General features: G+C 48.1%; 5 protein-coding genes across 5 annotated transcripts; 2 read left to right on the top strand and 3 right to left on the bottom strand.

Moving 5' to 3' along the window:
- The first annotated feature begins 278 nt into the window (after nucleotides 1-278).
- Nucleotides 279-3,626, top strand: F4817DRAFT_334655 (RhoGAP-domain-containing protein). Its single transcript, XM_049302922.1, has 6 exons — nucleotides 279-1,051; nucleotides 1,107-1,160; nucleotides 1,228-1,837; nucleotides 1,895-2,097; nucleotides 2,152-2,893; nucleotides 2,955-3,626. The coding sequence occupies exons 1-6, from the start codon at nucleotides 830-832 to the stop codon at nucleotides 3,380-3,382; spliced, it is 2,259 nt and encodes a 752-aa protein (XP_049160065.1). The 5' UTR covers nucleotides 279-829; the 3' UTR covers nucleotides 3,383-3,626.
- On the bottom strand, nucleotides 3,585-4,894 carry F4817DRAFT_334659 (uncharacterized protein). The gene is made up of 3 exons (XM_049302923.1): nucleotides 4,641-4,894; nucleotides 4,322-4,537; nucleotides 3,585-4,259 (listed from the first exon to the last, which is right to left on the bottom strand). The coding sequence occupies exons 1-3, from the start codon at nucleotides 4,675-4,677 to the stop codon at nucleotides 4,165-4,167; spliced, it is 348 nt and encodes a 115-aa protein (XP_049160066.1). The 5' UTR covers nucleotides 4,678-4,894; the 3' UTR covers nucleotides 3,585-4,164.
- Nucleotides 4,895-7,846: 2,952 nt separating this feature from the next.
- F4817DRAFT_334662 (uncharacterized protein) lies at nucleotides 7,847-13,715 on the top strand. The gene is made up of 3 exons (XM_049302924.1): nucleotides 7,847-9,645; nucleotides 9,697-9,901; nucleotides 9,953-13,715. The coding sequence occupies exons 1-3, from the start codon at nucleotides 8,411-8,413 to the stop codon at nucleotides 13,061-13,063; spliced, it is 4,551 nt and encodes a 1,516-aa protein (XP_049160067.1). The 5' UTR covers nucleotides 7,847-8,410; the 3' UTR covers nucleotides 13,064-13,715.
- Nucleotides 13,716-15,642: 1,927 nt separating this feature from the next.
- On the bottom strand, nucleotides 15,643-16,963 carry F4817DRAFT_364491 (uncharacterized protein; the record flags this gene model as incomplete). Its single annotated transcript, XM_049306756.1, has 1 exon — nucleotides 15,643-16,963. The coding sequence occupies exon 1, from the start codon at nucleotides 16,837-16,839 to the stop codon at nucleotides 15,643-15,645; it is 1,197 nt and encodes a 398-aa protein (XP_049160068.1). The 5' UTR covers nucleotides 16,840-16,963.
- Nucleotides 16,964-17,315: 352 nt separating this feature from the next.
- Nucleotides 17,316-21,391, bottom strand: F4817DRAFT_334667 (TBC-domain-containing protein). Its single transcript, XM_049302925.1, has 2 exons — nucleotides 20,721-21,391; nucleotides 17,316-20,654 (listed from the first exon to the last, which is right to left on the bottom strand). The coding sequence occupies exons 1-2, from the start codon at nucleotides 21,156-21,158 to the stop codon at nucleotides 17,685-17,687; spliced, it is 3,408 nt and encodes a 1,135-aa protein (XP_049160069.1). The 5' UTR covers nucleotides 21,159-21,391; the 3' UTR covers nucleotides 17,316-17,684.
- Nucleotides 21,392-21,426: the final 35 nt, after the last annotated feature.

Raw genomic sequence — 21,426 nt, forward strand, 5'->3', positions numbered from 1 at the left:
ATACGAGTATAACTTTATATAAGGTAATACGAGGATTGGTAGCTATTCCGACTATCCGAGTACGACATACCAACCACCCGAGGGGGAATTGCGGGCCAAGGTGCGGTTTACCGTTGGAAAGCGTAAAAGGTTAGGCGGCCAATCAGGGCGGCAGCTAGTATTTCGCTTGTATCCGCTGCGCTACCTAAGTTAGCACCCAGCTATGCTTTTAGCACTGTGCCCTGTTTGGTTAAGTGTTTGGCTAGGGAATTACGTAGTTTGCTCTGCTAAGCCACAAAAGTTTCTGTGCCTGCACTTGAGGGGATTCGGTTTGCTAAAGGCTAAAGGCTAAAGGCTAAAGTACCTAACATACATAGAACCAAAGCAGAACCACCTTGCATGTGGATATCGTGATGGAGCTTCACACTACACCAATAATACACTCTACACACCACCTACACTACTAAGCTAAGTTGACAGACTTTCAAACATGCCTCGTTGTCAATCTGCATGAAATCAAGACACAAAAAGAAATACGTGAATGTACGTTCTAGTTCACACAATCCGATTACCATATTCGATACTCGATTGCGACCCGAAAGGAGACAGAGAGAAAACAGATACTTGCATAATAAATGCCTGACACCGTCGCATGAATATCGATCCCGATCCCACGTTTCACAACCTTTCCCACCAACAACTAAGCTTTTTCTGAGACCTTTCCCATGAACAGTCTACCCCGGATCTACACCTAAAACAGTGTGACGAAAGCTAACTGATCCTGCGGGGGTCGAGAATAAAATAGCAAAACACATTCAAGCCGCATCTCTCCTGACTGCCCTCGCCCAACATGGCAGACTATGGCCGCCAGTCTCCCGACTTCACCTCTCCTCAAATTCCCGAGCTTGAGCATATAGCCAGCATGTCTCTAGGGAATAGCGCAACTCCACCACCACCCGAAGATGGAGCCGTCTATTCAACGAATGGTGGTGGATTCGAACCTGCCGTGACGAGTCCTAGTCCAGGCGAATCCGAAATGCCCAAGGAAGTACAAGAGGTGCTCGCTTCAGATGTATAAATCCCACAAAGCACCATACACCGAGGAAGACATGGCTGATTTCGCGCAGATTGGCGTTTCCACTATGCTAAATAGGCTTAAGCAAAGCATTATAGCTGCTAAGGTTAGCTATTTTCGATAATACGCTCTATAACTATTCCCCCCGAGTTTCTAACCATTATATCTTATAGGAATTTGCTACATTTCTTAAGAAGCGATCGGACCTCGAAGACCAGCATGCTAAGGGCCTGAAAAAGCTGTGTAGATCGACTCAGGACAACGTCTACCACACAGACCATAGGCAGGGGTCGTTCGCGCAGTCATACGAGGAAATGCTCACGATACACGAACGTATGGCCGAGAACGGAATACAATTTGCGCTATCTCTACACCAAATGCATGAGGACCTCCTTGAGGTAGCTGCGGTAGCCGAGAAACACCGCAAAGGATGGAAGCAGAACGGCCTAGCCGCCGAACAACGTCTGTCTGATGTGGAGAACGCAATGCGCAAGTCCAAGATGAAATACGATTCGCTGGCCGAAGAGTATGATAGGGTGAGAACCGGCGAAGCAAAACAAGGACCCAGAGTCTTCGGTATCAAACCCAAATCAGCAGCACAGCACGAAGAGGACCTCCTACGTAAGGTTCAAGCAGCCGACACGGACTACATGGGCAAAGTTCAGGCATACCAGTCTGAAAAAGCAACCGTCGAGACTTCGACTCGTCCAGAAGCTGTCAAGGCGCTACAAGATCTCATTAGAGAATGCGACTCTGGCACTACCCTACAGATGCAGAAGTTTGGTAAGTAAAAGCGAGCGTAGAGACAAAGTTTGGCATATGGTATTAACAGTTTATTAGCTTCATTCAATGAAAAGCTATTGCTTAGTAACGGGTTGGTGATAAGTCCTCTGAGGACCGTCGCTCAACCAGGTCAGCACTCTCGCAGTCTAAAAGAAGTTGTCCAGGCCATCGACAACAAGAAGGACCTGGAGAACTATCTTATCAGCGTTCATAGCAAAGTTCCGGCCAAATCATCAGAGCCGAAATACGAGAGGAATCCCGTACGTCGTCGGCTATCTGACTTTCGAGCCATGCTCGATGCTAACTTAAGCCAGGTTCTTAACCCTCAGCAAAATGTGTCCCTAAATCAGGTGACACAGATGCATCAGCAACAACAAGCACGGCCGCAGTCTCAGCAGCGACAAGGGTCACCTTCACAGGTGCAACAGCAACCAGGTTCAATGGGCTCTCGAACTGGAGGGTTCGATTCCATATCGTCACCGACTGGGTTCCAGGGACCAGCTCAGAATTTCACTCCCCCCCCTGGACTGGCACAAGTCCAACGGCCGCCTTCAGGGGCAGGACATGAGAGGAGCTTCAGCCATGGTGCAATGCTAAACCAGCCTAGTATGCAGCCTCAGCCGCAGTATAATGTACGGAACTCGATACAAGCCCCTCCGACCCAGCCGCGATTCAATGGTGGTGGCATGGGTGGCATGGGTGGCCCTCCACAACTTGGAGCCTTACCGTTCCAGAACCAGCCGCCTCGAGAGCAAAGCCCTCAACAACAAGGTGGGCAAATAGGCATCCGGGCCCCGCCGCGTAGTGAGCAATCTCCGGCACGATCGACATCGCCTCATGGTGCTGCTGTACCGAAGACGGAGGGAGCAATATCGAGGGGACCGGTCTTTGGGATTTCCCTAGAACGGTTATACGAAAATAGTAAAGGACCCGTACCGATGGTCGTCTACCAGTGTATCCAGGCTGTTGATTTGTACGGACTTGCCGTCGAGGGTATCTACAGACTTTCTGGCTCGTCAGCGCACGTGAATAAGTTGAAACACTTGTTTGATACAAGTTCGTCCCCCCTCCCCCCCCTACGAAGCTGACAGTGAGAGCTAACTTAGAGGGAAAAAAGACGAAGACGCGCCAATCCTGGACTTCCGGAATCCGGAGAACTTCTTCCATGATGTGAACAGCGTGGCAGGCTTACTAAAACAGTTCTTGCGAGACCTGCCGGACCCACTGTTGACATCGGAGCATTACGCGGGGTTCATCGAGGCGGCGAAGAACGATGACGAGGTGGTGCGGCGGGACAGCCTACATGCCATCATCAACGCGCTGCCAGACCCAAATTACGCCACGCTAAGAGCGCTGACGCTCCACCTGCACCGCGTCATCGAGCACTCGGCCGTCAATCGCATGAACTCGCAGAATTTGGCCATTGTCTTTGGGCCAACGCTCATGGGCACGGCACCAGGAGCAAATATCCAGGACGCAGGATGGCAGGTCAGAGTTGTTGATACGATATTGCAGAATACCTACCAGATCTTTGATGAGGATTAGGTTTAGGGAGTAGAGCATTGAGGGAGGTGCATACGTAAGGATCAGCCTGAGACAAGAACTGGACCTGAGAAAGCAGCTAGTCTGTCTGTACAGTATATGAGGTTCGAGTCCGCCCCTTTACGAGAGTACGGTCTAGTGTAATATGCTACAGTTAACTTAATTGTCTAACGAGTAATTTGTTTTCTTCTAGTGGAGGAGGGACGGGGTGGTGGGGATGAGGTAGGGGGTTAGGGGGCAAGGGGAAGGGAATGAGTACAATAGGTGTCTTGGTTAAGATAATTCGTCTTAAAGCTTTGCTTGACTACTTAGGTGGTTGGCTCCTTTTCACCTTTCCATACTCGTGTCTCATATCAACTTGAGTGCATAACTGAACCTTTGAATTTGCGTCGTGGATCTATAATGGTACCCAGGTATAACCCTTAAAGAGTTGCTAACTGTCCGTTGTTGCGGCCGTAACTGTTTCCTTCAAATGATTTGCAATTGATTCTAAGACCAGGTTTATACTGATATTTATATATTTACAAGACCCGGATCCCGGGGCTTGGGGACTAAATCATCGCTTCTGCCGTAATCCGGCTCTGGAGTGAAACCCCGGTGCGGTACATGTCTCTTGGGTTTAAGTGAATTACTACATTATCCCGCCTCCTTCGATGGTCTTACAATTATTCTCCCGGGTCTTTCGAGGGTTTCCGATTCCTGCTACGGCTCCTCTTCCCACGTATAAGCAGGAAGGCCTGTTTTAGCTTGTTATCATAGATCATAGATCATGCTGCTAGATATCCCTAAGCAGCGGCTGGGGCTGCGGGCCCGGTGCTGGTGGCTTGGTTGGGCGGCGGCGGAAGAAACATCGGGAGGTAGGTTACGGCGAGGGCCATGGCTATTTCCTTATTAGACAGGAGGGGATACCAGATTAAGTATTGGCAGAAAAAGGATGCTTACCGGACATGCCAATGGTGAAGTACCCGGGAGTGCTGGCGCTGCTCTTACTGGTCTCCTCACTCTCGCCGAGCCAGTTCTGGATGCTGATGACGACCGAGGCCCAGCCGATATACCTGTTCCGCGTAAATATGGCGGCCATGGGGAGTGTGGATGAGAGGGTCGAGGAGATTTCGGCGCTATCGCCGGACTTGGGCGCGGGCTCCTGGTACGGGACGACTGTGATGGGGGAATGTGTTAGTTAATGCGACGCGACAACGATGCTATGCGATGCGATGCGATGCGGTGTGATATGTGATGTGCGGATGAGAGAGCTTCTTACCCAGGTCTGGCCTTCGCATATCCTTCTTAGTGGACATATTTTCCCTTCTCCTTCGTAGGAATCTATTATTCGGGTAACTCGGCGTTGGTATGATATTGTAGTTGGGTAGGTATATTATAGAAACGGAGATGCGATGTCGTTGAGATGCATTGCTGCAATCCAGTTAGGCCTAAATCCAAGTGCTGCAGGGTCGGACCAGGATGCCGTTCAACGCTAACCCCCTTTTAGCGGGCTGGCTTTCCTACCCTTTTTCCCCACCTTTGTGCGATGAAGCCACACGGCGGGGATCAGCCAGATTACATACAGATCTACATACAGTCGGGGTCTACTGTGCGTGAATATAGTTTATACGGTAATAAGTAGAAGTACCTATCTAACCTTAGATGTAGCCTAGGTACAAACATCGATACCCCCTGGGTTGCAACATTGAATACGATACAAAGGTAACCAACCCCAAGTTCGATGTCGTCGTCTCGTCTCGTCTCGTCTCGTCTTGACTCGACTCGACTCGAGTCATTATATTCAGTATTACCGGTGTCACCCATCGTACATGTAAAAACGAAATACCGAAGAAAGCTAAGAGGATCTTAGAGGATCTAAGAGGGCAGGAAATGGCGGAGTAGCTTCGTACTTCGGCCGGCACTTTTGTGCCATCGCGATCCCCCTAACAGTTAACTCCATCTCCAGAGGTCGCTCCCCGTTCGGCTTTTGCCAATGTCTCATCAATCTTCTTTGTACGACATCAGCGTCGCCTCGCGCAATGGCACAACCGCTTATTTCTGGCCAAGAGCCCGGTTCGTGGATTCTCAATATATGCGGCTTTTGTATACGGGTTACGGGTGAGCACCAACGAGACGAGCCCAGCCTCTCTAAGTTTCTGAAGATATCCGCAAGAGGCGATTGTCGCTGGTGATCTCTCCTAATACATTTCGGTAGTGACCTGGAACATCAACCGTGAGGGGTTAATGCTTTCTCAACTTCTGAACCGGGAATTTCATGCGATCACATCTAGGTAGTCTTCTAATAAGAGGTATTTGAAATTTGTGGCTATTCATATCTCAGCATACAAGCGAGCAACGTCATTCTGGAGGGAAGCGGAGGTCGCTGTGGCCTTCTTAAGTACGTGCATCCAACGACGTCTCATACTAACAATAAATTTGTCGAGAACAATCGTCGCCACGATAATTGGTTGAGCTCCTTTGTTTCTCCTTGCAGGAAGCCAACGAACAAAATAGAGTAATAGTAACCCAAGTCTACATTTTTTCTCATTTAGCACTCTCGTTTAATTAATAAAGTCTAATGTTCGGTTCCGTTACATCGCCGTCGTCTCTATCTACCTACTTACATCTAACCAATATGGTATCCGAGTTGTCCACGCAAACTCGTCACACATAAGGGATTCGATCCTGCATTGGATCTGTAGACCTGGATACACAACAGCTACCTACTCACGGCCGAATGGGCCTCCGGCGACTTTGATTGTTATTCGTATGCGGCAATTGGTTGCGGGGCTTTCTCTACGAAAGGCCGCCGGGATTCAGTCAACCATTTGTCAGAGATACAAGACCGGACGCGGGTTATTGATGACCTGCGTCTGGGGCTGGCTGCTGGCTGATAGGGCCTCCGGCCTTGGGGGGACAAAGTAAACGAGAGAGGAGTATTGATAAAATTCCCAAAGCCCAATGAAACCACCGGAGACGGTGTTGGAGTAGTCTCTGATAACACAATGGGTTTGATCAACAAAACAATTCATCCTCCGCAACTGTGAAATGATTTTCCCGCGCACAAAGGAGCCTATCAGGTAGTCTCTTGTCTTGTGATTACCGCTTGCATCTTTGGGCGCCATAACAATTTGACAACACCTGCTATGTTGTGCGTTGTAGTAGTAGAACGTGCCATCATCTCACGATACCCACGTACCATATGATTTGTCGTGGGTTAGCTACCCAAGCTACCTACGTATAAGGTAGGTATGTATGTACGGATTAGGAGCATCTCAATTCATTTATTTGGGGGCGAATTTAGCAAACCGCATATGTATACCAGGAGATAGGGTCGCCAAATCTGGACCGGCCTGCCCGGTAAACTAGCAGATTTACCCCGTCCAGGGCCTCGGTTCAGCCCCCATCCTCTCCCAATTCCCTTCTCCTATTCCCCTTTAGGCTTTGGTAGATTTCTTTAAGTCCGTTTTAGTCTGTTGCGAGTTGGAACTAGATTTGTAAATTGGAAAGTTCCTCATCCCGCTGATTACGGATATTGCGTGTTGTAAGCTTGTTCGGCGTCTTACCTAGGTAACGAACACATTCGCGGGGCGAAGCCATCGAATCTCCGAACGAAGCCCCCCCTATCAGGCTTCCCAACCAAATTCTTAACCAGAGGCTGACGCTGCGGCGCGGGAAGGAAGTATTAAAAAAAGGAGCTGATAGCTGATATGATGATTACTATACGTGTAATCTAGATGCCACGATAGCCGCGGGTTACATCCCAGTGCCTTGCAGCCTAAGCAAGGTAAGGCAAGATAGATTCAGCAGGTTCGGTAAGTTACGGGGGAGAATGGGGAGATGACCAGCGTCCTCGTGGACGCCTAGGAGATCGGCCTGGTCATGAACTTGGATTAGTACGATTGTTTAGGTGGTGGTAGGTAAGTTAAGGGTTTTGAGGCTTGGCTATAGGGACTAACTTGGCTAAGCTAAGATAGCGTGGCAAGTATTTAATCGTATTGATCTACTGTGTATCATGATATCCGGATATGTTTACATATGTTAGGTACCTAACCTAACGTTGGAGTAGGTATTTTTTAATTTTTTAATGTCGCTTGAGTCCGACGAATCTGGCGAATCTGGGTTGGTACCGTAATATGTTGTGGAAAGGGTACATGTATGTGCTACTACTATTATCAATATGTTCTTTCATTTATATTTGTTATATTCATTGTTATTTTGGTAGGTGCCCGGTCAGGTATGAAGAGTAGACGGAAGGGGGAGTAGGTAGGTATTGTGAGATAGGTAGCAGAAGCGCAAGTGCGATGGTGTCACCACCCATTGATCTCCACCCCCTGCCACCCAGATCAGAATCCAAGCAGCAATTAAGCAGCCAAGGTTTAATGTATGTACCTACCAGACCCAAAAGTCTATTGCAAACCCGCCCTGGGACCCGCTTGCATGCCTTCTTCTAGCTCTCACTGGTTCAGATTCCCAGATGCGGTCAATAGTTACTGGCAGGTTACTGGCTGGTTACTGGTTAGGTACTAGCCACCAGCTTACTTTAGGTACCTCTTTTGGTTTCCTGGGTTGCTACCAGTGCAGTCTTTGGGCCACTACGCATTCTTACCGCAACCCCGATTTACCTTTGCCGTTACCACCGTATCGCCGCTACGGACGTGTGAGGCGGAAACTGTGTGTGTGTGTGTAATCATAGAAACACCCTCTTTTTTAGCTTCACAACATCTTACCACATCTATACCATACACATGTTAAATTCCGCTATACACACGAGGCTTCGTTTGACTTGTTTGTTTTCTCTCATTTGGCCTCACTTCTATTCCTACTGGCCTCCTCCGAGGTATCGTCGATTGCATCCAAGCCTCACGGTATCGCATCCCTAGGTAGACTCGAATTCGCTTTCCTCCAATCCGCAATCCGCAGTCCGCAGTCCTCAATACGCAATACGCAATACGCAATCCACAATCTACAATCTACAATTCCACCGCGTACGTAACGCTCATTTCGACTACGTGAAGACATGGCGCATCAACGCATCGCTCGCCCGCGATGACCTCCAGGCCCCCTATGGCCGTCCCTCAGCGACAGCCTCAGAGAACACTAAGCGGCTCGGGGTTGTCGCAGTCCCCTACTCACCAGCGAACCCTCTCGCAACAATATTTACCCCCGTCCCCTATACGGAAATCGGAGAGCTTTAATGAGCAATCTATCGATGCGGGCGATGTCGCACAAAATAGATTTAATACAATCCCAAGAAGGGGAGGGTCGAGGCTCAAGCTCGAGCTCGCCAATGATGGCATCGAGCATCCCGGCTTCAGCGAATCCCCGCAAAACTTGGATACCCTATCCGCCAACAAGGTCTTTACCCCGTCGCGGATGATGTCGATGAATGATGCATCTGATGCTGGCGATCTAACTCCCCGAACGTCGAGATGCCAAACGGCCGATGATGATTCGGTTCCCCTGCCCATGCCGCCTCGCCGAATCCGATTCGTTGTACCCGTCAAACGGTCAGAACCTTCGAGTATCAGTACGCCTCCTAAGAAAGACGCCCGGCCGAAGCCCTTCGTCCTCGATCCACCGTCGATTGCTGCTCGCTACCCCAACACGGGCAAGTCGGAGTCCACCGGTAAAACTAGAAATAAGGATGTGCCCGCTCGTGCGTGTACTGACCCATGTACAGGAGTTGCCGATTTCTATCGTTGGAACGGATCACATCCTGAGGATCAGTTTTCTGATAATATTATTAGGCATGGATATTTCGACAAGGCACCGGCGCAATCTACGCAGGAGCCTGCGTCGGCCAAGGCTTCATTGTTTCCCGCGCTGAAACATAAGACTGGCCTTCACACGTTATCCACCGTTTTTACCAGCATCCTCAATCAGAGGAGACATAATGGCCAGATCACTTCGGCTTCTACCTTCAAACCCCCGCCTCGAGTTACGCTAACCGACACGAAAAGAGAGATATGGCTCAAGGACCTTGCTAATCCAGCTATCTCCCTCAGACGCCTGAGTCGAACTATCCCCCACGGTATTCGCGGGAAGGTCTTGCTTGAGCAGTGCTTAAATAAGAACGTTCCCACGGAACGTGCTGTTTGGCTTGCAAAGTGTGTCGGCGCAAACGAGATACGAGCCTTCAAGAGAAAGGGGGCAAATGGCATCTTTGTTATGGGCGGAGAAGCCAAATGGATTAGAGACTGGACCGTGTTTGTCGAACAGTTCGTCGAGGCCATCTGTAATGCTTTCAGTGAAGATGATTGGAAGGCCAAAGTTACATATGCGTAAGTGACGGTGCTACCTTGTAGAATGATATTCATGCTAACCGCTTGTAGCATCCGCCTGGCTACTCATCTTTACGCTGAACATCTTTTGGACCGCGACCATTATATGGACTGGCTGGTCTCTGGCTTGGAAAATAGTAACCAGGCCAAGCTCCCCATGTGGCTTTTAATCATCCAAATATACTGGAAAGATCTTCTCAAATTAAGGAGACATGGACGACGTTTAGTCAGCGCCATTTTGTCTCACCACTCTTCTGTATGCCCCCAGCGACATCTCTTAGCCCCAGTCAATTAACTCAATGAGCAGATCTATCATCATCCCGATCGCGATATTTTACTGCCTCTTGCCACACGATTGCAGTCGCTGGTAGAGTCGTTACTCCTTACTTGCCCGGAGAATTTCATTAATCCTGGGGCTTGGTACAAGTTTCGCGACTCTTTAGCCGAGCCCCCTAGATCTAGTAGCAACGAAGCTAGATCAAGAGCTTTTAAATCAATCGATTTGCGTAATGACTATTTAACTAGTTCCAATGCCAAATCGCAGCCTGCTCTCCGCAGCATAGTAGTACAGCTACTTGATAGCATACATCGAACACCTCTCGACACGGATATTCCAAAGCGACTTTGGAAAACGAGCGATAACAAGTTGCCGATAGTCAGAACTATTCTCGAATGGTGTACTTCCCTGTATCGACCTGGGATTGCGAAAGTGTACATTGCCACAACGCTTCTGCGTTCGTCATCTGCATTGGATATCGATGTCACTAGAGCCGTGCTAGACTTTCTAGATACCGACTCGCTTGAAGAAACTGCCCGAAAGCAGCTTGTATACCATCTCGTGTCGGAACTCGTTCGCTCTGGCCACTTCTCAGTTCCTCAGTATATCCAATGGCTTATATCTCGCGGTGGACTTTCTTTTTCCTTTGAAGCAGCACGTGACGGGCCATGTTTCACGAGGTTACTTGTTGAGATTCCACTCCATTGTCTAAACGAGTCCATGAAAAATGTGAGGGCAACCTTACTGCGAAGGGCGTCGTATTCGGTCGATGATGAGGCCCAGGACATGGCAATGGCTATCAGTTGCATCAAGAGCACTCTCTCCGTTCCACTGGGACCCGAAGATCCGCTCCTACAGAAGATGCCCATGAGTCTAGACAAGCTATCGAAACGGATCAAGTTAAGCAGTCGATCTCTAAAGACGACTATTTCCTCGTGGCTCAGCAGCGACTTCATTAGCAGCGTCGTCCAGAATTCGCAATCGGGCAAAGGCGGTGTTGAACTACCCAAGAACACGTTTGAGATGGTTCGGACTCTTCTCGAAGCCGCCGAGGATTATACTATGCTCGAAGAGGTCTTGAAGCTAACAGCGACATACTCGAATGCAGAGCTTCTCGCACTCTGTGCCGATACTATCAATCTTCATTTACCAGTATTCACCGCAACTGGAGCAGCTAAGCCACTCTTCCAAATTCTCTACGAACGACTCAAAACCATCATGGAAGAGCAAGGTGTCGGTGCCCGTCCGCTTCTAGCTTCTCTTGCTTATCTAGTACCGCGTCTACCCGGCCTAGAAGACGTGGCAACCCAACTACAAAACGATTTGATACGTATAGACCGTAGTAATGCTGCAGATGCCTCGTCGCCGTTGTCTGACAACATGGCCACCCAGCTTCAAGACGCCGAAACAGAGCTAAGTGAGCAAATAGAGAAGCTTGCTAGTTACACCAGTGCTGATAGGCCGACAATGGAGCGGTTGTTCTATGCAATCATCAAGAAGCTACAAGTTTACTGGGGTAAAGCAGATGAGCGTCAGCGACTTTGCTGCATCCTTCTCACGAGACTTCGTGTATTTGATATTCAACATTTCGGCGAACTTATGAGAGGATGGATTCAACACATTCGCAAGCTAACGAACAGGCCACATATCAACCAGTTATTTCCACCTCTGATGAGCTCAGGCTGTCTACCTCTCGCAATATTGTTCGCAACCGCTTCCAGGAATCAAGATCAAACTACCCAACCCCAGCCGAACGCCGTCGGGTCTGCTTCCGTCTACATGCAGGAGGTATTGCAAATGTTAATCATGCCATGCAGCCCGAGTTCTATGATGACTTCAGAGGACTGCTATCGCTTCCGTATCGTCCAGGACAACGCTAGGCGTGAGCACGCCAGGGAGTTGATGCCGTTGGTCCGTGGGGCGTTGGCCGAGTATTCGACCTCCCTTAATCAGCACACGTCGATTCCTCAACCGCTAGATAACAAACAATTCGAGGCTAAAGTACTGGAAGTCCTCCGATCTTTAGTACTTGTCGATCCAAACGCTGCCAGCCAAATTGTTTCGTTAAAAAGTCCCGATCCGAAATTAGCGGCACTTATCGAAACCTGGACTACGAAGCTGCTAGTACCTCATAGCGGTGGCGGCCAGAAATCATTTGAGCAAGTTTTAGAATTGGCAAATGAATTTACGCTACCTTTTTGCCAAGTCAAACTTTCCCTAAACCTTGCAGTTGATGATTTAGGATCAACAGAGGCATCGGAGAGAACCCAGTCGCAATTCGAGCTATTGTCGAAAGCACTTGACAATGCCATCGACGCTAATAATATCATGTGGACAGGCATACTCCCTTCTCTTAGTCCTGATATTACGCAGCACATGAGAAACCGAGCGGAGTCGCGCTTGCTAGATACCATTCCATCTCTTAAAAATCCTCCCGGAGATGCCACTTTTGATAGGGATATCCGCATGGCGGAGAATCTCTTGACGGTTATCGATTCCATATTCCGTGGCGGGTCGGGATCAAAAGTGTTCCAATTTTCTAGCGCTCTAGTAGACAAACTTGCAGACTTGTGGGATATCCTAGCCTCAAGAACTGGCGAGTACGCATCACTTCAAGCCGCTGTGCTCTCGCGCTGGCTGCCTCTTATATTATCTTACCTGACTCTTTTCACCTCACCGTCCACTAATGCGTTGGATGCATCGCGGTTGTCTGGCGGTGAAATTCGTGGCCGTGCTTTAGTCGTCCTCGCAGGTCTCATCCAGGAGCTCGATAATCACCCATCCTCCAATCTCGGACAAAAAGCCTTCGACATCGCGCTCGTGCTAGCCGATAACTTACCCGAAGAGGCGCGCCTATTATGCGTACGGGCAGTGAAAGATGCCACGGCTGATCCTAGGATCAGATACCTATTCAGCTTCGCTCCGAACCCGGCTGAAAACGTAATGCTAGCCCATCGCGAGAAGCCGCCCCAGGGAATCCAAGAAAGGAGGGCAATGGCGATGGGCATGAACATGATACCAGAGAAGCTAACCCCCTTCGTGTTCAGGAGGTGGGAAATCCTCAACGAACCTACCCCTGTCGTAGGCGAGAACGATACAAGTCTAAGCTTAACGCTATTCGACGCCAGGAAGATCAAGTAAATCGCTCTACTGGAGAGCTTATACGCTCAACCACCTTATTTTTTAATGTCTTCTGGCTTGTATCGATACGGATTAGAATTTATTACGGAGAGGCCGGCTAGCCTATCGAGAACCTTGAAGATAGGGGTTTTCACTTCAATAGCCAGAGTCGTCGTCTTATCCATAAAGAGGCGCACGACCTATCCCGCAAGATTAGACGGGATATACCCCGAGCTTCTTTCGGCTACCACTTCTGCTTATTTTTTCCTTTGTCTTCATAGGGTCTCTTAGTCTCAACTTGGGGAGTCTCACGGCATTTATGACTGTCACGCATTTGCTGAGCCGGGGTCTTCATCTCTTATCTCTCTATCTTGGCGCGCGCTCGCCCGCGCGTGTCGTGCGCGTTATATGATGATACCTGGGCAGGATTTGCGAAGAAAGAAGAAGCAGTAGGACAGGACGCTTTTTCCAATTTTTTTCAGGGACATCGGGTTCACGGTTGGGTTTCCGGTTCGGGGTTGGGGCTAGGTTATCGGCTCTACCGATCGTGTTTATTTAGGGGGAAGTGGAGTGGACTGGCTGTATAGAATCGGTTGTAGGGGAGATGAGAGGTGATGATAGAATAGGTGTTGTAAAGCAGCGAGATAAGAAACAAGAGACTTCATTTAAATAGCTTTATCGTTCATCGCGCTGTTAGTGACTATTGTGGTTATAAAACTTGCTATGCTGGACACTATAAATTAATACCGGTCCGTTGTCTTGTTCCTTGGGTGTCAATGACAGGCCATGGATGCTTCATTTTTATTAAGCTCCAATAAAGGGGAAAGTAAGGATGAGTTTTGAGCGGACGTTAAGGTGGCCCGAGGAGTGAAAATAGTGATGGGTCGAACTAGGCAGGAGTATCAAGATACCTAACAGGTGATACACGAGGCTATAGAAAATCTGGTAGTATTTCCTCAAAGGATGAGTTAATTTATTAGAAGTTCTCCTAAAAAGTAGAAACCAACACCCAGGATCTCAAGCTCTTGTAAACTATACATAGGTAGTTATTTCGAATTTGCCAACGTCTTGATGTAAACATATCGCTGGATTTTGGACACCTTTGAGTATGTTGGATAAATCTAAATCTACTACTCGACAACAACGATAAAGAAGACACCGAAAAAACAGGGCTGTTTAGATGGGTGGGTAAGTACCTAAGGTGAGTGGGAGACTTCATAAGAGTTACTAGTACTAATTAGTATGCCTAATGGAACGTTTTGATTATGGTAGAACGTTACTATGTCATGTCATGTATTAAAGAGTTCCCTCAACAAGCTTAATGCAAGGTTATCATCCTTGTCGATAGTATCTTGCTCGTAAGCTCTCTCCGGAATTATTAGCTGGGGAGTGTATTATTACGGATAGGTAATACATGAAAAAGGGGGTTAGAGCCACTACTAGAATTACTTATATTTAAAGACCTCTTATACTAGTTTTTGTATAAAAGGAGCCAATATCAGTTCGTTGTTTGTGGCCAGTTTACTACGCATAAAAAAGGTTAGCCGTCTATACGCAGTATCATTTCTATCGGCTCGAGGTTGTTGTACACCTCATTCACTAATATCTCTAATGGAAATTTTATAAGTTGAAGAGCCATAAACTCAGGTATTTCCAGAGTCTTCAGTGTAAATGTCTAGTTCAAGTATTATAAGCCTCGGCAGCCCCGAGTTTGAATAACACTTTTACTTCAAGTCATATTCTTATAATCTAAATCTATCAAGCACCATTCAAACTTCAAGAGTTCATATCATCTTCAGTTTATTCAAGACTTTGGTGCTAACAGTAGCATTATATGATAATATTCGTTTCTTGACTTAAAGATGTGCTTATCGGATAGGAGACCTAGGGCTCATAATGAAGGAGAGATTCGACAATAATGGCGTGACTGTAGGCATGGGAAATGATTAGGAGTCATGAGCATTCATTTATTGCTACCACTGAGCTCTTATATACAAGAGGTCATCCCCAGAGTGCAATATGAGCTAAAAAAGCTGAGATGATCGCGAGGTTCCACGAGCGTAAAGGAGTATCTAAGATTTATTCGACCAGAAAGAGCATAGGAAGCTAATTTGAAACCAACGATACACCAACTAGCGAGTTTTCTACCTTAGATGTACTTGGATGATATACATTTAGCCTACTTTATATTTCATTGTATATATGACCTCCTAGTTTATCAAGCATGAAATTACGATATTTAGATTGTAACTTTTCACACCGTAACAATATAAGTTGCAACCGGGGACATTTACCACCAACATAAATCAATAACTGCTTTAAACTATCAAACTACAGCACAAAAAAGATTAACATGTATTCAAACAAGAAATGTAGATCCAAACGCCATTTCTCCATATTCTTCGTATCTCGTTTTACCGCCTCTTTCTCTCTCCCCCCCCCTTTTCCGCCGGTATCACTTATCATAGCCCGCGAAACCCGGCTAGTGGCGAACTAGTATTCATATACTACCACAAGTAATAGCAATGGAAGTAATATAAGACAAACGTAGTTGAGTGAAATTACGATTTCTTTCTTTCTTTCTTTCTTTCTTTCTTTCTTCATAGCTCATCCCTGATAAAGGTATGGCTGCCGAGGACCCACGACAGCGGCGTCTCGACGCAGAACTGGCCGGTTGGGCTGGCGTACGTCTGGTAGATGCCATGGGATGTGGGAGTCTGGGCGCTGCCGACGGGATCAGTGGGTGTTGCGCGACTGGTGGGAGTCTTGTGACTTCTGTACGTTGCATAGCTTGTCGAGGTCGCGTACTCGGAGCTGGTCGCGTACTCGGAGCTGGTCTCGTAGTTCGTATGGATGGTATATCCGGTGCTCGACGAGTAGTCGGGATCATGATAATCGCCATCCTTAGTTTTATAACCATCATCGGTCTCATATCCATCATTGGTCTCATGTCCATCATTGGTCTCATATTCATCATCGTCATGGTATTTGTACTCCCCATCCTGGCACCACGACTCCTGTCCCACTTCAAGGTCGACCTCCTCGCAACCCTCAGGCCACGTACTGTCGATGTGGAACGTGACGTACACCTGTCCCGAACCCGGCATCTGGCAGTACCGCGCCCGCCCGCCGTAGAACCCGTCGTCGTACCAGCGCAGATATCCATCTTCAACGTCGAACCTGCCGGCTGCGGAGCCTCCGCGCGTCGAAGATGTTGTAAACGGCTCGTACAGGACATCTCGGCGCGTCGTTAGGAACTCTCCGCCGCTGCTAATCATACCGTCTGTTAAATCGAAGGTAGTTGCGTCTGCACAGCTAGGTGGGTTGGCGGGCGTAGAGCCTACGAATCCCTTGTCGTGGTGGTGGTGTTTCTTGTCAGAGTGGTGATGTTTCTTGTCGGAGTCGTGATCTTCCTTGTCAGAGTCATGGTGTTTCTTGTCGGAGTGGTGGTGTTCCTTATCAGAGTCGTGGTGTTCCTTATCAGAGTCATGGTGTTTAGGGTGTTTATTCTCGGTATCCCTGCGACTGATAGAGTCACGGACCGGGACGATGGCGAGCACGATAGGAGTGTTGGAGTTGGTAACGTCCGGGATAGCTGAGTTGGATGGCATAGCGTGCCCGACGATAGTCGAGGAGGAGATAGGAGACGACCTCACCAAGGAAATAGTCGAGGTGGAAGTATACCGGATTGAAGCGCTCATAGTAGTGTGAGAAGAAGCTGAAGCTGAGTTGACCTGACCCGATAATACCAGCAAGCTAGTCGCAACGGCAGATCTGACCTGAATCGACAGCCCCATCGTGGATTTGGACGTTTTATATAAATAAGTCTTACCTCGTGTGAAAAGATTATAAATAAACGTCGGTAGATTACCAAAAAAGTAGTATTAGTTTAGTCGGATGATACTCAGCAAAAGAATCGACTAGATGGGCGAATTTGGAAGTATTTGAATATGCTATTCCGACCAACATTTTCTGTCTGGAATAATGTAAATAACTAAGGGGAATGTTCTATTTTATTATGAAGAGGGCGAGACTTGAATCTGGCCAGCCATGTCATTCCCTTATTGACTTATATCTATCACTGTAATTTACTCTTAAGCTATCTCGCTGCCCTTGGAATGAATTGATTTAGCCCCTTAGGCTGGAGTTGAAGATAACGACATAGTCTTAAAGGAGGCGTATCTAAAATCGCGTCTCCCTTAAGAGCGGACTCGTCTATGTCAGCTAGCTCACCTAATATCAATATTGATAAAATCCTGTCAGACAAATGTCTGTCCGATACATATAAAATGTAATAGAATAAAATCTGTTACCAAATAACCTTTTAGTGGTATAGCGGTTTGTTCGACAAATCCTCAAGAGTCAAGATTAATAATTAATGTTAGTTTACCTACCTAGGTATTGAAGACCTGGATTCCTGGGCATTGAAGGGAGACCCCCCCCCAAATTCTTAGTAGCACAATGTTTCAGCCCGACCAATTTGTTGATTCGTTGAATTTGAATTACAGTCCCTGGTATAGTGGCATTCAGTTGTACATACACCTTGCGAACAAAGCAGCGGAAACGACGCCAAGACCTTCAATCATGTTCCAGACCGATACCCTAACTCCCTCTTGACCCTGTGCTAGCCTCTACATGCATTTCAACCCTCAAACTCCACAATTCTCTGTGTTGTTGAACTGGAGGTTCTTGGCCTCCCTTCTTGCGTACCATTAGCGTCGACATTTGACTGGCTTTGCCCTTCTGGATTCTTCGCCGCTCCAGCTCCTGCATCTGCCCCATCCAATAGATCTCTATCGGATGATCTGACGCTCCTCCGCTCGGGGTCTCCACCATATCCAGCCGGGCGTAGGCCTTGAACATCCTCCTCCTCTTCCTCCTCCTCGTCTTTCTGCCCAGGTACCGCGTTCTTCTCCAATTCGCGCTGTGCTTCTTCCATACGCCGGCGGACTTCAGCGGCAACACGTGATGCATCCGTAACAATATTGTCTAGAACGCCACGTAGACTACGGCCAGCACCTGCCACGCCTACCTGTGGAACAGGAGGGGGTGCACCAGTAGAACGTCCAAAACCGATATTGGAAAACGTGGTTAGAGATGAAGTAGACTGGCTGGTGGACGCCAAGCCATCAATGAGGTGTAATGAGGTAGGAAATGATGATTCGAAGAACTGTTCCAGTAGCTCGTCTGCAAGCACTACCATTCGGAACGTTGGTAAAGTTATATGTAGCGGATTTGAAGGATCTAGGGCTGCGTTGGCTTTCTCGGACTGGGCTTTGGATACCGCACGCCTAGCCTCGTTGTCGGTATCTGGCTTACCTAAAGCCGATGGAATTGTCTCTCCCAAGTCAGGCTTCTTCTTCGCAGGTTTGGGACTGTCTGTTGGACCTTCAAAAGCAAGTAAATCTTCCTCATCTTCATCTTCATCTTCGTCATCGCCAATAGCAAATGCACTATTGTTGTCGCCCGCTGGCTCTTCGATATTGGAGAATGATTTCCCATTATTTGTGATTTGGTTATTTGGATGATCAGGGTCGGCATATTCAAAACAGCGCCGAATGAAAGCGCTCACGCTTCCTAAAAATCGCTCATTAATAGTACCCCCGATTGGTGGGCTCAACGAGTCACTGCTAGATTCACTTAGCCCGTTCGGCGCCGGGGTCGATGCAGAATGACTTAATGATCCTTCGAGGCCACGACGCGAGAGAAATAAGAGCGCTTCAGATATTCGGAGTATGCCCTCTCGATCGACTCTTCCATCGCCATCGTCATCATAGAGCTCAAAAAAGTATGTGATTGTGCCCATAATATCACGCTTCCCCTTGATATGTGCGAAGCCCGTCACGACATTTTGCAACGTTAAAGTCGAGCTAGAATCCACATCCCATCTTCGGAATAATCTCTGCATGAACTCATGATCAGTCGGCTCGGGGCCTCCCCCCCACGGTGAAAGTAGGTTAGGTTCGGATCGTCTAAAACTGCCGAAGTATGAACCACGGTCTTTCTCAGACACGTCGCGCCTGGGCGAGGCTGGAGCATCAGAGATGGCCCATTTAGACACGCTCGCTAAGAATTCCCGGAATGCATCGTAATCCATTAAGCTAGTACTGGGACCCAGGCCGACCCGACCCTTCTCGATGCCGTGGTCGCGATGTTCCGGGAATGCGTCGGTGGCTCTGGCTCGGCTGGCTTTAGCTCGAGCTAGTTGTTCTTGGATAATGTGATCTCGCTGCTGTCGTTCGTACAATATCCCGTAAAATCTATCATACAGGGCTCCTAGTTCGTCGGGGCTCAGTAATTTGCTGTCGGGTCCAAGATTTCGGATAGCAGTACGCTTAGCGAAGTTCTCAATATTATTGAGAACCGCATCCTTGTTCTTTAATCGTAAATCCTGAATAGTGCTATGAGTAACGCCCGAGAACTCTTTAAAAGCTACTACCATCAGTTCTTGGAACCTGTTGATAGCTCGCAGCTTTGGGTTTTCTGACTTAGGATGTGCGGATTCATCGAGACGCGAGAAATATGACTTTAGAACAGATATGAAAGCACCGTCGTCCGTAGCGTCTAATAATTCTTCCCCGTTGATCCTTAGAATAGCTAGTCCGACTTGGAATAGTACCTTGGGCCCCTCGACAAAGAAAACATCTAGAACCCTAAATGCGAAAACCAGGGGCATCGAGTTGATATACAGAGAGAGGAACCAGGGAAGAGAAACGACGGAGAGTTGTACATCGCTCTTAACGAGATGTTCCCACAGAATTGGCATCGTCTTTTCCACAAGGGCTTCAAAGACCTTCTGATCCAAGAGCGTACCATACATGGTAGAGGAGTAATACCCGGGAACTAGCCTATCGCACAATGCTGAAAGGAGGAAGAACGCTTGGGTCTCGGACATGTAAATCAACAAAGCGGCCACGACGATATTCATGGCCTGGCAGTACCCGACGTCGGTGTTAACCCAACTGTATGCTGTGAGAACTCGTCGTAGGCGGTTGATCCCGTCTTCGCTCTGGAATCCCGGGTATTCAGGGAGACTTCGGTTTAAGTCTTTTTCTATTTCATCTATAGCCAACGACTCTTTCCCTTCGAACTTTGCGAGTGTGTCCACGTATAAGGTCGGATTTTCGAGTCGTAGATATAGAGATCCAGACGTTAACTCCCAGATCTCACCTCGGAGTCGGTTTGGGAGACCGACCCTAATCAGTTTATGAAATGTGGGCTGACGAATCAGGGTCGCATTCCGACCATTATCGCGAAGATACTCGGCCCATAACCTCATCTTTGCCCGATCCCTGAGCTTCTTCGGGTCGCCAGGATATCGAAATACCATACCTAAACCAGCATCAGGCGGGTTTATGTTCTTTTTATCCTCTGGCCTAAGGAGGTACTCCGAGTAACATTCAGAGATAACCTTCTTATATCTCCCGACGCTACCGACTGCATTCCTTAAACCTTTCTTGAGGCCGTCACAAAATCTTTCACATGCCGGACGGGATCCGGCAAGCTGTATAGTGATCCTCTGCTCTCTGAAATCTTTCTTGTCTTTTTGCGCATCTTTATCCTTGACCGATTCTTGTGTTATACCGTTCCAAGTGGTGATGGCGAGAGCAAACTAGAGTCCTTCAAGGTTAGCTTGAATTGATGCAGCAGCCATAAGTGAAGAGGAATGTCTTCGTACCTGAAGGTTCTGGGTATTTAGGCGCTCAACCTTTCTGATAGCACACAGAGGGAAAGTAAATCCATTCCCGCTAGGCCCGGCACCATGTGTCTGGCCGGTAAATGCGGCGGCACTCGAGGTGCTAGCACCCTGTGAAAAACTAGTCGGGGTAGTCGAAAAACAAATATAAAACTCGGAAAGGTGCAGCTTGCCGACATAGTGCCAGCCACGGTCGCGTTCTTTATCGCCCTGGGTGACGTTCGAAGGTGGTATGGTAAGCTCGGCGGGTATCTCGTACAGGGGCGTCTGGGAGCTGGGAAGTCGGAACTGATTCTGGAATAGAGAAGCTTTGGAGGGATGCCTGTCTGAGTTGGTCAGGTTCAGTCCTTGCATAGGATCAATCAGCTGCTGAGCAGCCGACTGAGCCTTCTGCACAAAGCTGCTGAGGTTATTAAACATGGTTCAAGACCTTCCAGCAGAGCCGAGTCCATGTATTTGTAACTCAATTCATTTCTAATGACGTTCGAAGGAGCAATAACGCTGATTAGGCCACGGAGATGGAACGTAATGCAGAAAATGGAAAAGGAGCAGTCGTACTCGTCGTGAAAATGCTGGATGTTGTGTTAGCCGTTATCGTGTAGGTTGTTGTAAGGAGAGATGTTCCTCCGTGGGGTTGCTACAGGTTTAGGGACAGACACTGTGAGGTTACCTAAGGTGTGCCGCTCTG

The sequence above is a fragment of the Daldinia loculata genome (genome assembly GCF_022478755.1).
Source record: "Daldinia loculata strain CBS 113971 unplaced genomic scaffold F4817scaffold_18, whole genome shotgun sequence".
Taxonomy (NCBI): domain Eukaryota; kingdom Fungi; phylum Ascomycota; class Sordariomycetes; order Xylariales; family Hypoxylaceae; genus Daldinia; species Daldinia loculata.

Coding starts and splice junctions, on each gene's coding strand:
- F4817DRAFT_334655 (XM_049302922.1), top strand. CDS start 830: ATGGCAGACTATGGCCGCCAGTCTCCCGACTTCACCTCTCCTCAAATT. Junction 1,161..1,227: donor AAAGCATTATAGCTGCTAAG/GTTAGCTATTTT, acceptor TATATCTTATAG/GAATTTGCTACATTTCTTAA. Junction 2,894..2,954: donor GAAACACTTGTTTGATACAA/GTTCGTCCCCCC, acceptor GAGGGAAAAAAG/ACGAAGACGCGCCAATCCTG.
- F4817DRAFT_334667 (XM_049302925.1), bottom strand. CDS start 21,158: ATGTTTAATAACCTCAGCAGCTTTGTGCAGAAGGCTCAGTCGGCTGCT. Junction 20,655..20,720: donor TAAATACCCAGAACCTTCAG/GTACGAAGACAT, acceptor GAAGGACTCTAG/TTTGCTCTCGCCATCACCAC.
- F4817DRAFT_334659 (XM_049302923.1), bottom strand. CDS start 4,677: ATGTCCACTAAGAAGGATATGCGAAGGCCAGACCTGG. Junction 4,538..4,640: donor TATGCGAAGGCCAGACCTGG/GTAAGAAGCTCT, acceptor CCCCCATCACAG/TCGTCCCGTACCAGGAGCCC. Junction 4,260..4,321: donor CTTCACCATTGGCATGTCCG/GTAAGCATCCTT, acceptor ATAAGGAAATAG/CCATGGCCCTCGCCGTAACC.
- F4817DRAFT_334662 (XM_049302924.1), top strand. CDS start 8,411: ATGACCTCCAGGCCCCCTATGGCCGTCCCTCAGCGACAGCCTCAGAGA. Junction 9,646..9,696: donor AAGGCCAAAGTTACATATGC/GTAAGTGACGGT, acceptor AACCGCTTGTAG/CATCCGCCTGGCTACTCATC. Junction 9,902..9,952: donor TTTTGTCTCACCACTCTTCT/GTATGCCCCCAG, acceptor CTCAATGAGCAG/ATCTATCATCATCCCGATCG.